Source organism: Gastrolobium bilobum, unplaced genomic scaffold (assembly GCF_033153095.1).
Source record: "Gastrolobium bilobum isolate Gb01-03AN ecotype WA unplaced genomic scaffold, APGP_CSIRO_Gbil_v1 utg7242, whole genome shotgun sequence".
Lineage (NCBI taxonomy): Eukaryota > Viridiplantae > Streptophyta > Magnoliopsida > Fabales > Fabaceae > Gastrolobium > Gastrolobium bilobum.
The window spans coordinates 514,774-526,506 of NW_026898428.1; the positions used below are offsets into that span (position 1 = coordinate 514,774).

Sequence of the window (11,733 nt, forward strand, 5' to 3'; positions counted from 1 at the left end):
GAGCGGTGTTAGTATATTCCAGAGATATCAAGCGAGTTTCCTATAGTTTATATACATTTCCTATATTGTAAGAAGCAGATATTTTGCTATTTCAACGTTACTCAAAACATTCAAAAACCTTGCTGTCAATGGAGAGCCAATTTTTTGACATAATATCCGTCACAATTAGTAGCTGTAGGAGGGAAAAAATAAACCAAAATATTACGAGATCAAACAAAAGCAGTAATTAATCTTCATTTTTAGGATGAACCTGTGCGCAAGTTGATATTATTACATGATATGTGCCAAGAGAGTATGAGCTCAATATTTGCTCGGAAGCAATTTGGATAGCTTCATGAAATCATATTTCTGTTCCGCAATAACTAATATGATAAGCTAAGCCTCACTAGAGCCTCGGAGTTATCATATGGTAGGAACAGATGACCAGAACTTGAAAATTCAACCAAGTCAAGCAATAATAAAAGCCTCGGTACAAATAAAACAGGGTTGAAATCAGATATTATTAGACCAGTTAGCAGCACTCCCAACCCTTGGCATACCAGTTGTTTCCTTCTTAGCCTCGGCATCCACCTGGAAAGTGGCACCACACACCTGACCAGAACTGTCAACCCTTGGTACAGGCTTCAGCTCATTAAGTGGATGCTCAAAACTGCTCAAACCTCCAGATGTTGTAAAGAAACATCCTGAACATATGATAAGATATGTCACTTTTTGCATGAAACCATCGTATGTAAGATATGGAAGATACATAGACAGTGGACAGTCAATTGCAGAGCACGAAGATCTTGAAAAGGATAATTGCAAAGTAAACAATAACATAAAAGGAGGTTCAGAAACAAAAGAAAATATCATTTGTTACCCATCTTAAACAAAAATAAAGTCAATGTATATTTCCCATTTCCAAGTCATTGAACTCATCATCCCTTTCTTCCTCTTAATTCATTTTTAATATACTCATGCTCATATAATTTTTTAAAGTGAGGTTTCACAGGAAATGTTCAACACATGGGACTTATATAGTCAACTATCTTTTCACAACAAATTATATTATTACCTATAGGGAATGGTGCAGAAGATTTCCCACAGCTCTTAGTTACAATCTCTGTCTCATCAGAAAGAACAAGATTTCCATCAGCATCAGTTCCCCAAAAGAAGGGAACACTCCCATCAGCATCCTGCGAAAGACCAGGATATCTATACCAGGTTAGAGAAGCAAACGATTGGATAATATGACAGCAAAAAGATGGACCAAGGATAACTCACCGCAGCAACAAATGTGGTTTTAGAACCACTGTCAAACAGAATAAATGCAAATCTGCCTTGGAAATCTCTCACAACCTGAGCAGCAGGATAGGGACCACGATCTCTTAGAGTCCTGTATGCCTCGATGATAATGATCACCTCATTTGCTGCTTTATTCAATCCATATTGTTGCTTAAGATTAGCAACATTCTCAATGTGGCCTTGAAACAAGCAGAAGATGTCATCCACGACCGCAAACAGCCTGGCAAAAAATAAAAAAAAATAAAAAATAAACATATATAATAGATTTTCCAGAAATGAGAATTGTTTTTAACTACTTTATAGCATCAATTGTTTTTCATAAAATCAGTTTTTAAGGATTTCACTCAATTTGGGATTTTCAGAAGTTGTGATTTTGGTACTAATGTATTTTATCAAAACAGATCAAAGAGAAAGAGGAGGAGAAATCAGCTAAACATTAGAGAGGAAACATTAGGCAAGTATTGCTCTAAGGCCTAAGCAGAAAAGTAACCTCGTGATATGAACTTTTTTTTTTAATCTAAATAGAATTAGTAAAATTACAATAATAAGAAGCAACAGAAAAAGGTTTAAGGCCATGGTAGAAAGATTACAAATGACACTGCAAAACTATCTTAGTATATCTTCTTTTTGTTTTTTATCTTAGTATATCTTCTACTGGTGGGAAGGGAGGACAAGGAGGGGAGAGAGCACAAATTTAATATACTAACAAAAAAGTTATATATATTTTAAGATCTTTGAAATTTGAAAGAACAATTAAAGAAAAGTATTATTTTATAACACACCCAAACAACCTTCTAGGAGAATCTAAAGGATTTTATAAATGCTATCATCATAAAATCGAACCATCTCTGATTTTGGCCAAATTAAGTTCCTAATAAGATAAAGAATGACAGTGAAGTTTAAAAAAAGAAAACAAGAATAACTTTAAAATTTGCTAAAAGCCCACAAGATCTTCCATTCACCAAGAATCGAAATCAACAATAAGATGCCAAGCAATATAAAAGAATCAACTACACACCCTTATCCTAATAAGTGAGAGGTTTAAACACATAATCATAAACTAACATACAGGTTAAACTTATCAGCGTAGTACTAAAAAAGTGTTTTGATCATCAACAAAACCCACAAGGATATCAAAGGGGTTTATCGAAAAAAGGTTTCAACTTTAATCACTCCTCAACTCAAATGTCTAAAAAAATCATCCAATAAGGGAAAAAAAAAGGAAACCAGATCAAGAAGAATTTTTTTTGAACAAAACAAAATTTAACATAAAAGACATAGAGAAATGGGTTTTCTTTTTTCATTTTCATTTAATCCAAGATCATGGGAAAATAAATAAAAAGGGGGCGGGGTAGTAATATATATATATATATATATATATACCTTGGAAGGAGGGGGTTCTGTTTGTCAAGAGAATATGCCAAGAGACCCGAAGAGCCAAGGTTGACGGTGACGGAACCAGGATGAACAGATGAGAAGTGTTGTGCCAGAAACCCATCTTTCAGGGCTGAAACACAGTTTGACTGAGGACTCTGCAGAGCCTCAGGGCTCTTTGCCACAGATTTGTCGAAAACCGCTAGCATTTTTCTTGGATCGTTGAATGGAACCTAAAACAAAGCGAAGAACGAAATGAAAGCGCTAGTTCACAGTGGAAGATGCTAAAGATTATGCTGTGTATAGAGAGAAAGAGAGAGAGAGGTAGGGAGGTTGTTCAATTGAGGTGGTTAATATAATATAAGCTTCTAACGATGGAACCTCAATTACCCATTATGTCCCTACCTTGTTTTCTTCTTTTTTTATATCCACTATTCTCTCCCTAGTTCCAACAGCCAATCTTTGCTGTCGTTTGCTTGTTTCCTTGTTTTTTTTCTTTATGGTAAAAAAGTTTGTTCTATTGAAATATAACTTTGTCTTTTTTATATCTTAGTCGTTAATTTTTATCAATCAATGATTAAGATTTATTGGGACAAATTTATTAATTAATTAGTAATTCACAATAAAATTTCACAAATCCTAACTATTGATTGAACAAAATCAAAGATTAGGATATAAAATAACACAAAATTAGATCCTTTAAAAGAATAAATATTTTTTTTTCTTAAATATTTCATTATTTTGAAAAGAAAGTGATATCAGAAGTTATTTAAAATTTAGACAAATAACCAATTACAATGAGATAAATTGTAGTTTAGTTTATTTTATTTATTTACAATGTGGTTTAGTTTATTAAAAAAATTGTTTTGTACTATTTATTCCATAATTTAAAAGATAAACCAAAGGGTATTCTTAAAAATAAGGTAATTTTTTTTAAAGAATGTGATTCATATATAAAAAATGTACATTATAAACCCTTCTGTTATTTTTTTCGCATCCGATTTAAAGTGATATGAAATTGACTCTACAAATCAAAAGGTACCATATGTATAACTCGACAAAAAATTAAGACAAATGGTAACTTCTGTGTCAAGCTGATTAAATTTTACATTTTATTTACATATATTGTTTACTCTCAACTGTTTATAGCCCAATAGTAAAATTGAATAAATGGCGAGAAACTTGATTAATTTGCATAAGATTGAAATTTACATTTTGCCATTGTTTTAAAAAACTCTAAACTCGGTGGCATTTTTTGAATTTTTTTTTTGGTGACAATAAAAATATTTGATTTTTTTTCTTACGTTTCTCATAGATTTTTATATGTGGTATTGATTTTTATTTAAATATTTAAAAGCATAATATATTTTGATTTCTCCAACAATTAACGGATTAGTTTACTTAACATTACAAAAAAAATTAGCATTATTTTTTATAAATTACCCATGTATGATGTTAAATGATTTTTTTATTAGAGTTCCATCTTAAAAAATAAATTTTAAATTTGTAAACGGTGGATATTTATTTTATTTTTTCCTATTCAAATATTCTAGTACATTAAATGCAAGTGTACGAAAAATTAATGTTTAATAGGAAATGGATTCTCTGGTGTTAAAAAAATATGACATGATAATGGGAACAATTATAAATATACAAAAATAAATATTAATGATGATAAAAAAAGAGAAAAAAAAATATTAAAATAAATAATTACTAAATCATAACTATTGATTCATTTTTATGAAATTATAATTGTCCCATACGAGGATATCATGTTTTTTTTTTTTTTCAACACGAGAGAATCACCCCCTGTTCAATGATATAATTAGCGTGCTAATACAAATGCAGTACAGACGCAGAGTAAACCGACACAGTGCTGGTTGTGCTCTGCCGTATTGAATATGGATGGATCAAAATCGAAGTCATTATCCAAATGCAACTCATCTTTGACTAAAATTATGGATTAATATTTAATAAAGAGATTCGGGCATTCGTTAAGTTCACAATTTGGTTTATAAAATATTTTCTACGCAAGTGACGGTTCCCACATCCCAAGATTAAATGTTTAAATTATATCAAACGATCAATCTCCCAAAAAAAATTAATGGGTTTTAATTAGAACTAACCGACCAGCAATCAATTTTCTAGACCCCTCAATATCTTCAAAGTTCATATCTTTTCATAAATGAAATAAATTATCTTCTAGAACCCTATAATTAGACTCGATTTATTGGGAATGACTATTTGCAGTAATTAAATTTATTATTTTTATTATGAAAATTTGGAATGGTCCTCCTTTTTTACAATTAGTAGTACGTAGTTTAAATGAATTACTTCCAAATTCTTAAACACTACCAATGATATTTTCTTGATATTTTAATTATTAACTTTTTAAAAAAAATAATAAAAAAGGAACATAAAGGGTTGTACTTGGCAAAAAGATTGATTACTTGATTAATTTACAAGGACATATTGGCTGAAACAAATAATTAACGATGTACAAATGAATTCACTGCTGCCGAAGCAAAGACAAGCAATAACGAAGCATTTTTAACAACAGATTCTCAGATAACCATCTTCTGTTCCAATGAGAAACAATCGAGAGAATGGAAGTATACTAATACTTGATAATGCCGACAAGCTTCTCATTCCATTATCAGAAACGTAGAGTTTCTGGGGGTTAATGTGATGCTGCCCATCCTGTTTCATGTAACCAAATATTCATCATAAAAAAAGTAAAAATAATTTAGCACAAATCGATATTATTAAACAATGACATCAAGCTTTTCATTTCTGCTCGTTATTAAACAATCACAAATATTAAACAATGATTGGGAGGAAGGGTAGGTTTTAAATAAATGTTGTTTGCAGCATATTCATATTCTACTGGAGAGCAGAATCTATATTAAGCGAGGAAAAAAAAAATTCACATCGAGCAACAACGATATAACTAAAGCAAGAATGAACAGAGTTATTTTGACATCTAAATTAGGTGCTAGAGCCAAGACATGCAAAATCAACAGATCCTTCCTAATTCCTATCCTCATCATGCAAGTGTGAACCTCAAAAAAAAAAGAAAAGCATACTGTTTCATTGGCAGATTTAGACAAGGAGAGAAGCCCAATCCTATTCCTGGAAATTGAAATAACATCTTGGCCCCAAATGGAGAAACTGGATATGGCATCTGAATGACCTCTGAAAATAATGGGCTGCGATGGCAAATTCCTGCAAGGATAATAAAGAGATGAGCTACAGAATATATCTTTCAAGGAATGTGGAAGAAAGCTTATCATTTTCATTTAGGTTATTCTTTTAGGAATATATCTTCAAATAAACACATGCAATATATCAGGCACAGACTCAAATGTATGAAACGTGAAACAACAGAAACATGGAGGTAAGGAAGTCCAAGACTGACATGACAACGAAGAAAGAAACAAAAAATGGTGCAGGTTAAATGGGTCTTTTTGCTCATGATGATTGTTAGTAAATTCTTTAATTTCCTAGACTGGCATTATATGCACCTACATCTTGTAGAAACAATCTTACTATGGAGTTTGTAAACTACCACCAGGTGTATATGCCACAAGGGGTGATCATTCTTCAAACCTCAATTGAACATTTGCCTTACCTTCAAACAATTTTCACGTGTCAAAAGACACAAGATTTTGATCTATTAATAGAAGAAGCTTAAGAGAGACAGCTCTAAATGGTCCTAAACTCCTAATAAATTGAATATTCATTAAGGGTGATAGCTCTTACATTCTTAAATCCCAGACTCGTAAAGTTCTGTCCAGAGAGCTGGAAACGAGCATATGCTCCTCAGGTGCTGCTAACTGTAAACAAGGAAATTGATGAAGCAGTGTGTAAAATCAAATTGGGTAGTCCCTAATATTTTAAACATAACCAACTTACCTTTGTCACATACCCATCATGAGCCCGCCAAGAGGCAATGACACTTCCACTCCTTGCATCAAATAATTTACAGTGACCAGAACTTAATCCAGTTGCAATCAAAGATGAAAAAGTGGAAATTCCACCTGCTTGCATCTTGTCAGAACCAGAGGAACAGATGGCAGAAATAAGTGAAGGAAAACTAGATTCATTCGATTCCCCTCTCCAGATATGAAGCTTTTGACCTCGAGCAACATCAATGAACCTATGCAGTACAACAATAATTCAAAGTTGGAGGGCATCAAATATATTTTCTAATGTAAATCTGATTGAAAGGGCATTTGAAACAGAGAATTAATGTCACCTGAGAGAACCATTTCCAGTGCCAACTACAAGAGTTTCAGCAGAGTCTACTAGATGCATACAAGTATAAAGGCTCGAATCAAAAGCACTAGACAATATTCCATTTGATAATGTATTCAAATTAAGCACATTTGCCTGGTCACTGTTAATTTTTGATGCAGACGATGGATGACTTGTAGGATTGCCAGAATCTGTTTGGGACTCAGCAAATACTGATATTTGCTCCCCTGTTTGACTATTCCAAATATGAATTGTTCCATCACAAGATGCAACTCTTCCACTAGATGACAAGATACAAATATCGTTCACAACCTGAAATTTGAGATAAGTAATAAGTGACAAATTCATAGCAACGGTCGTTAAATACACAAAATTTAAATGTCATTTAAAGCTAACAAAATTTATAAGCACAGCTCAACTCACGAGTAATTGTTATGATTGGCTACACTAATTAATTAATTAATAAATCGTGTTTTGGTGAAACAATTCCTAATTCACAGCCCTTATTTTTTAAATCATAATCCATCTTGCTTCACTTTGTAGTTAGCAATACTTAAATGTAAAAGAATACGTTCTATATTGATCTGTGTCAGGGAGTTACAATATATAGAGACCCTAATGGGCTTAAGTGTAAGGCCCAAACCTAATCCAAACCTAATCCTAATACAGTCAGAATACAGTCAGACTATTTACGGATAAGACAGAATCCAATCATATCTAATCAAATCTAATCATATCATATCTAATATTCTAACACTCCCCCTCAAGCTGGTGCGTATATATTATGAGCACCAAGCTTGTTACAAATGTATTCAACCCGAGGACCTCTAATAGCTTTAGTGAAAACATCTGCTAGTTGATTAGACGAGTTGACAAAAGCTGTCTTGATTTCTCCTGACTGAATCTTTTCCCGAATGAAGTGACAATCAATCTCTATATGTTTGGTCCTCTCATGAAAAACAGGATTAGAGGATATATGTAGCGCAACTTGATTATCACAGATGAGTGTCATGGGTTGTTTCTGTTCACAAAGATGAAGCTCCTGAATCAACTGCTTTAACCAGATCAACTCACAGGTAGTATTTGCCATTGCACGATACTCAGCTTCTGCACTAGATCGGGAAACAACAGGTTGTTTCTTGCTTTTCCATGAGATTAAGTTTCCTCCGAAGAAGACACAATAACCAGAAGTAGAGCGTCTGTCCGAGGGTGATCCTGCCCAATCGGCATCTGAGTAACCACAAATTTATGTATTTCCCTGATCCGAATACAACAAACCTTTTCCTGGTGCTCCTTTGATGTATCGGAGGATCCTCACAGCAGCATCCCAATGTGAATCACAAGGGGAATCAAGGAACTGACTGGCCGTACTGACAACGAAAGAAATATCTGGCCTAGTCACAGTAAGATAATTGAGCTTCCCAATCAGCCTTCGATAACGTCCAGGATCAGATAACGGCTCCCCCTGTCTGGGCAATAACTTAACATTAGGATCCATGGGTGTATCAACTGGTTTACACCCCAACATACCAGTCTCCTCTAGGATATCCAAGGCATACTTCCTTTGACAGATAGAAATGCCCTGTCTAGATTGCGCCACCTCAATTCCCAAGAAGTAACGCAGCTTCCCAAGGTCCTTTGTTTGAAATGCACTGAATAAATGTTGTTTTAACTGATGGATTCCGTCTTGATCACTTCCGGTGAGGATGATGTCATCAACATAGACTAACAAATAGATGCACTTGTTAGGAGATGTAATCCTATAGAATACAGAATGGTCAACTTTACTGCGAATTAGGCCAAACGCCTGTACAGCAGAACTGAAGCGACTGAACCATGCTCGAGGAGACTACTTGAGACCATATAAGGATTTTCGAAGACGACATACCTTCCCAGACTCCCCCTGAGCAACAAAACCAGGTGGTTGCTCCATGTAAACTTCTTCTTGTAAATCACCATGAAGAAAGGCATTTTTGATGTCAAGTTGAAGGAGTGGCCAGTGACGAACAGCAGCAAGGGCAAGAAATAGGCGGACGGACGCCATCTTAGCGACTGGAGAGAATGTATCGCTATAATCAAGGCCAAAGATTTGAGTAAAACCCTTGGCAACTAGGCGTGCCTTGAGACGATCAACATGGCCATCAGGTCCAACTTTCACAGTAAACACCCAGCGACAACCAACTATAGACTTCTCTGGAGGAGCAGAAACAAGGTCCCAAGTGCCATTGGTATGAAGTGCGGTCATCTCATCAAGCATCGCTTGGCGCCATCATGGATGGGAAAGTGCTTCACCTGTGGTCTTGGGAATAGAAACAGAAGAAAGACTAGAAACAAAGGTGAAATGAGGAGGAGAAAGGCGATCATAGCTCAAGAAGGTATAAAGAGGATAAGGGTTACGAGTAGTACGTGTACCTTTTCTTTGAGCAATGGGAAGAGCCTCTGGTGAAGGATCCGGAGGGGAAGAATCAACTGCAGAGGGCAATGAGTCAGCAGGGGTCGAGTCGACTGGAGGTATTGTCTTACGACACTGATAAGTGAGAAGTGGACGGTCCTCAGGTACTGGAGCAATAGGTGATTGCTTATCTGGAGTAGAAGCACCTGCATCTGGCAAAGACAAGTCAAGAAAAGGAACAGGAAGAACATGATCAACCTGTGACAATGGAGATGGGATAGAATTAAAGGGTTGTTGATCAAAAAAGGTGACATCCGCGGAAACTAAGTAACACTTGAGGTCAGGAGAGTAACAACGATAACCCTTTTGAAGACGAGAATAACCAAGAAAAATGCATTTAAAGGCTTTGGATGTTAACTTATCCTTACCAGGAGTGAGATCATGAACAAAACAGGTACAACCAAAAACATGTGGGGATAGAGGAAAGAGAGGAACATCTGGAAACAATAAGTTATGAGGAATATCATTATTAAGCACAGATGAAGGCATGCGGTTGATGAGAAAGCAAGAAGCAAGGACTGCATCAGCCCAAAAGTGAAGAGGAACATGCATGTGAATAAGAAGAGTCCTGGCAATCTCAATGAGATGTCTATTCTTACGTTCAGCTACTCCATTTTGTTGTGGAGTGTGAGGACAAGTGGTTTGGTGTAAAGTACCCTGTGTGGCTAAGAAATGAGAAAAGTCAACAGAAACATACTCTTAGCATTATCACTACGTAAAATACGAATAGAAGCACCAAATTGAGTATGAATTTCAGCAGAAAACTTTTGATAAATAGAAAACAACTCAGAACGGTTTTTCATTAAATAAATCCAAGTACAACGGGAGAAATCATCAATAAAGGTGACAAAATACCGAAAACCTAAAATAGACACACTACGACTAGGACCCCAAACATCTGAATGAATAATTGAAAAAGGAGCATCAGCTCGTTTATTGACTCGATTAGCAAAGGAGGAGCGTATGTGCTTTCCTTGCTGACATGACTGACAATCTAAAGTTTGAAGACCGGATAAAAGAGGAACCATCTTCTGCAATTTCGCAAGACTAGGATGCCCGAGACGACTGTGGATGAGCTGAGGAGATTCTGTGAGAGAACAAGCAACTGAAGGACTCGGCACATCAAGGTAGAACAGACCCCGTGACTCACGGCCCACTCCAATCATCTTCCCCGTACCCGGGTCCTGCACAGAAATAGAATGGTTTGAGAATGTGACAATACAATTAAGAGAATTGATCAATTTACTAACCGATATTAAATTATAAGGGATGTGAGGAATGTAATAGACAGATGTCAAGGTCAATGAGGAGGTTGGACAGATTTGTCCAATCTCATGAACGGGCCTTAGTTCCATCAGCAAGAGTAAAAGAGGGTAAATTATTAGAATATGTAAGGGAAGAAAAGAGTTCCTTATTACCACAGAGGTGATCAGTAGCACCTGAGTCAAATATCCAAGGACCAAGTGATGCAGAATGAGAAACACAAGCAACAGGATTACCAGTTTCTGAAGCAGAGGCCTGAGATTGAGGAGAGGACTTCCTGAGAAGGGCCTGGAATGCTGCATATTCTTCAGAGGAGAGAGAGACTGAACCATTTGAAGCAGTATCCGATTGAGCTACATTAGCAGCAAAAGAAGGTCGCATGTGAGGATACTTTGTGTAGCAGCATTCCTCATAATGACCAAGTTGCTGACAGTAATGACAACGAGGTCGCTGACCACGTCCGACTGGACCTCCTGGGCCACGACCTCCTGGGCTACGTCCTCCTGGGCCCCGGCCTCCTGGGCCTCTACCACGACCACGTCCACCTCCAATATGCCCGCGAAAATCAGTACGGGAAACTAGAGCAGTAGAATCAACAGCAGAAGACGATGCAGGAGCAGATTTCTTATTCAAATTCAGAAGACGCTGATACGTCATGGATAGATCAGGCTCCCCACTAGTCAAGATAGTATCACGAACATTATCATATTCTTCGGGAAGGCCAGAAAGTGTGGCAACCATAAAGAGACGTTCCACCTGTTTCCGATATGCAGTAGCATCAGTAGGGTAAGGCAGCATATCCAAATATGCCTGCATCAAAGAGCGACTCTTGCCAATATATGTCTCCATCTGAATGTCGGATAATTTGCTCAATTCCATAAACTGAGAGATGATGAAATCGAGCTGCTGAACATCATTAGTGTAGAGGTTTTTTGCTTCCTCCCACACTTCAGTGCAAGTTTGAAATGAATAAAAGATATCCAAGACAATCAGATCAATGGATTGCCAGAGGATACTCAGAAGCTGGTTGTCAATCTTTTCCCAATCAGACTTGTCCTCCTTAGGGACATCAGTAGACTTAGTTGTGAGATGGTTCCCATATC

The 11,733-nt window shown here is 36.1% G+C and overlaps 2 protein-coding genes across 2 annotated transcripts; both read right to left on the bottom strand.

Annotated features, from left to right (window-relative positions):
- Positions 1-208: 208 nt before the first annotated feature.
- On the bottom strand, positions 209-2,993 carry LOC133316236 (stem-specific protein TSJT1-like). The gene is made up of 4 exons (XM_061517962.1): positions 2,668-2,993; positions 1,264-1,504; positions 1,055-1,175; positions 209-683 (listed from the first exon to the last, which is right to left on the bottom strand). The coding sequence occupies exons 1-4, from the start codon at positions 2,865-2,867 to the stop codon at positions 493-495; spliced, it is 753 nt and encodes a 250-aa protein (XP_061373946.1). The 5' UTR covers positions 2,868-2,993; the 3' UTR covers positions 209-492.
- A 2,110-nt stretch (positions 2,994-5,103) lies between these two features.
- Positions 5,104-7,263, bottom strand: LOC133316264 (protein GFS12-like). The gene is made up of 5 exons (XM_061517994.1): positions 6,917-7,263; positions 6,574-6,817; positions 6,421-6,494; positions 5,745-5,883; positions 5,104-5,358 (listed from the first exon to the last, which is right to left on the bottom strand). The coding sequence occupies exons 1-5, from the start codon at positions 7,261-7,263 to the stop codon at positions 5,209-5,211; spliced, it is 954 nt and encodes a 317-aa protein (XP_061373978.1). The 3' UTR covers positions 5,104-5,208.
- Positions 7,264-11,733: the final 4,470 nt, after the last annotated feature.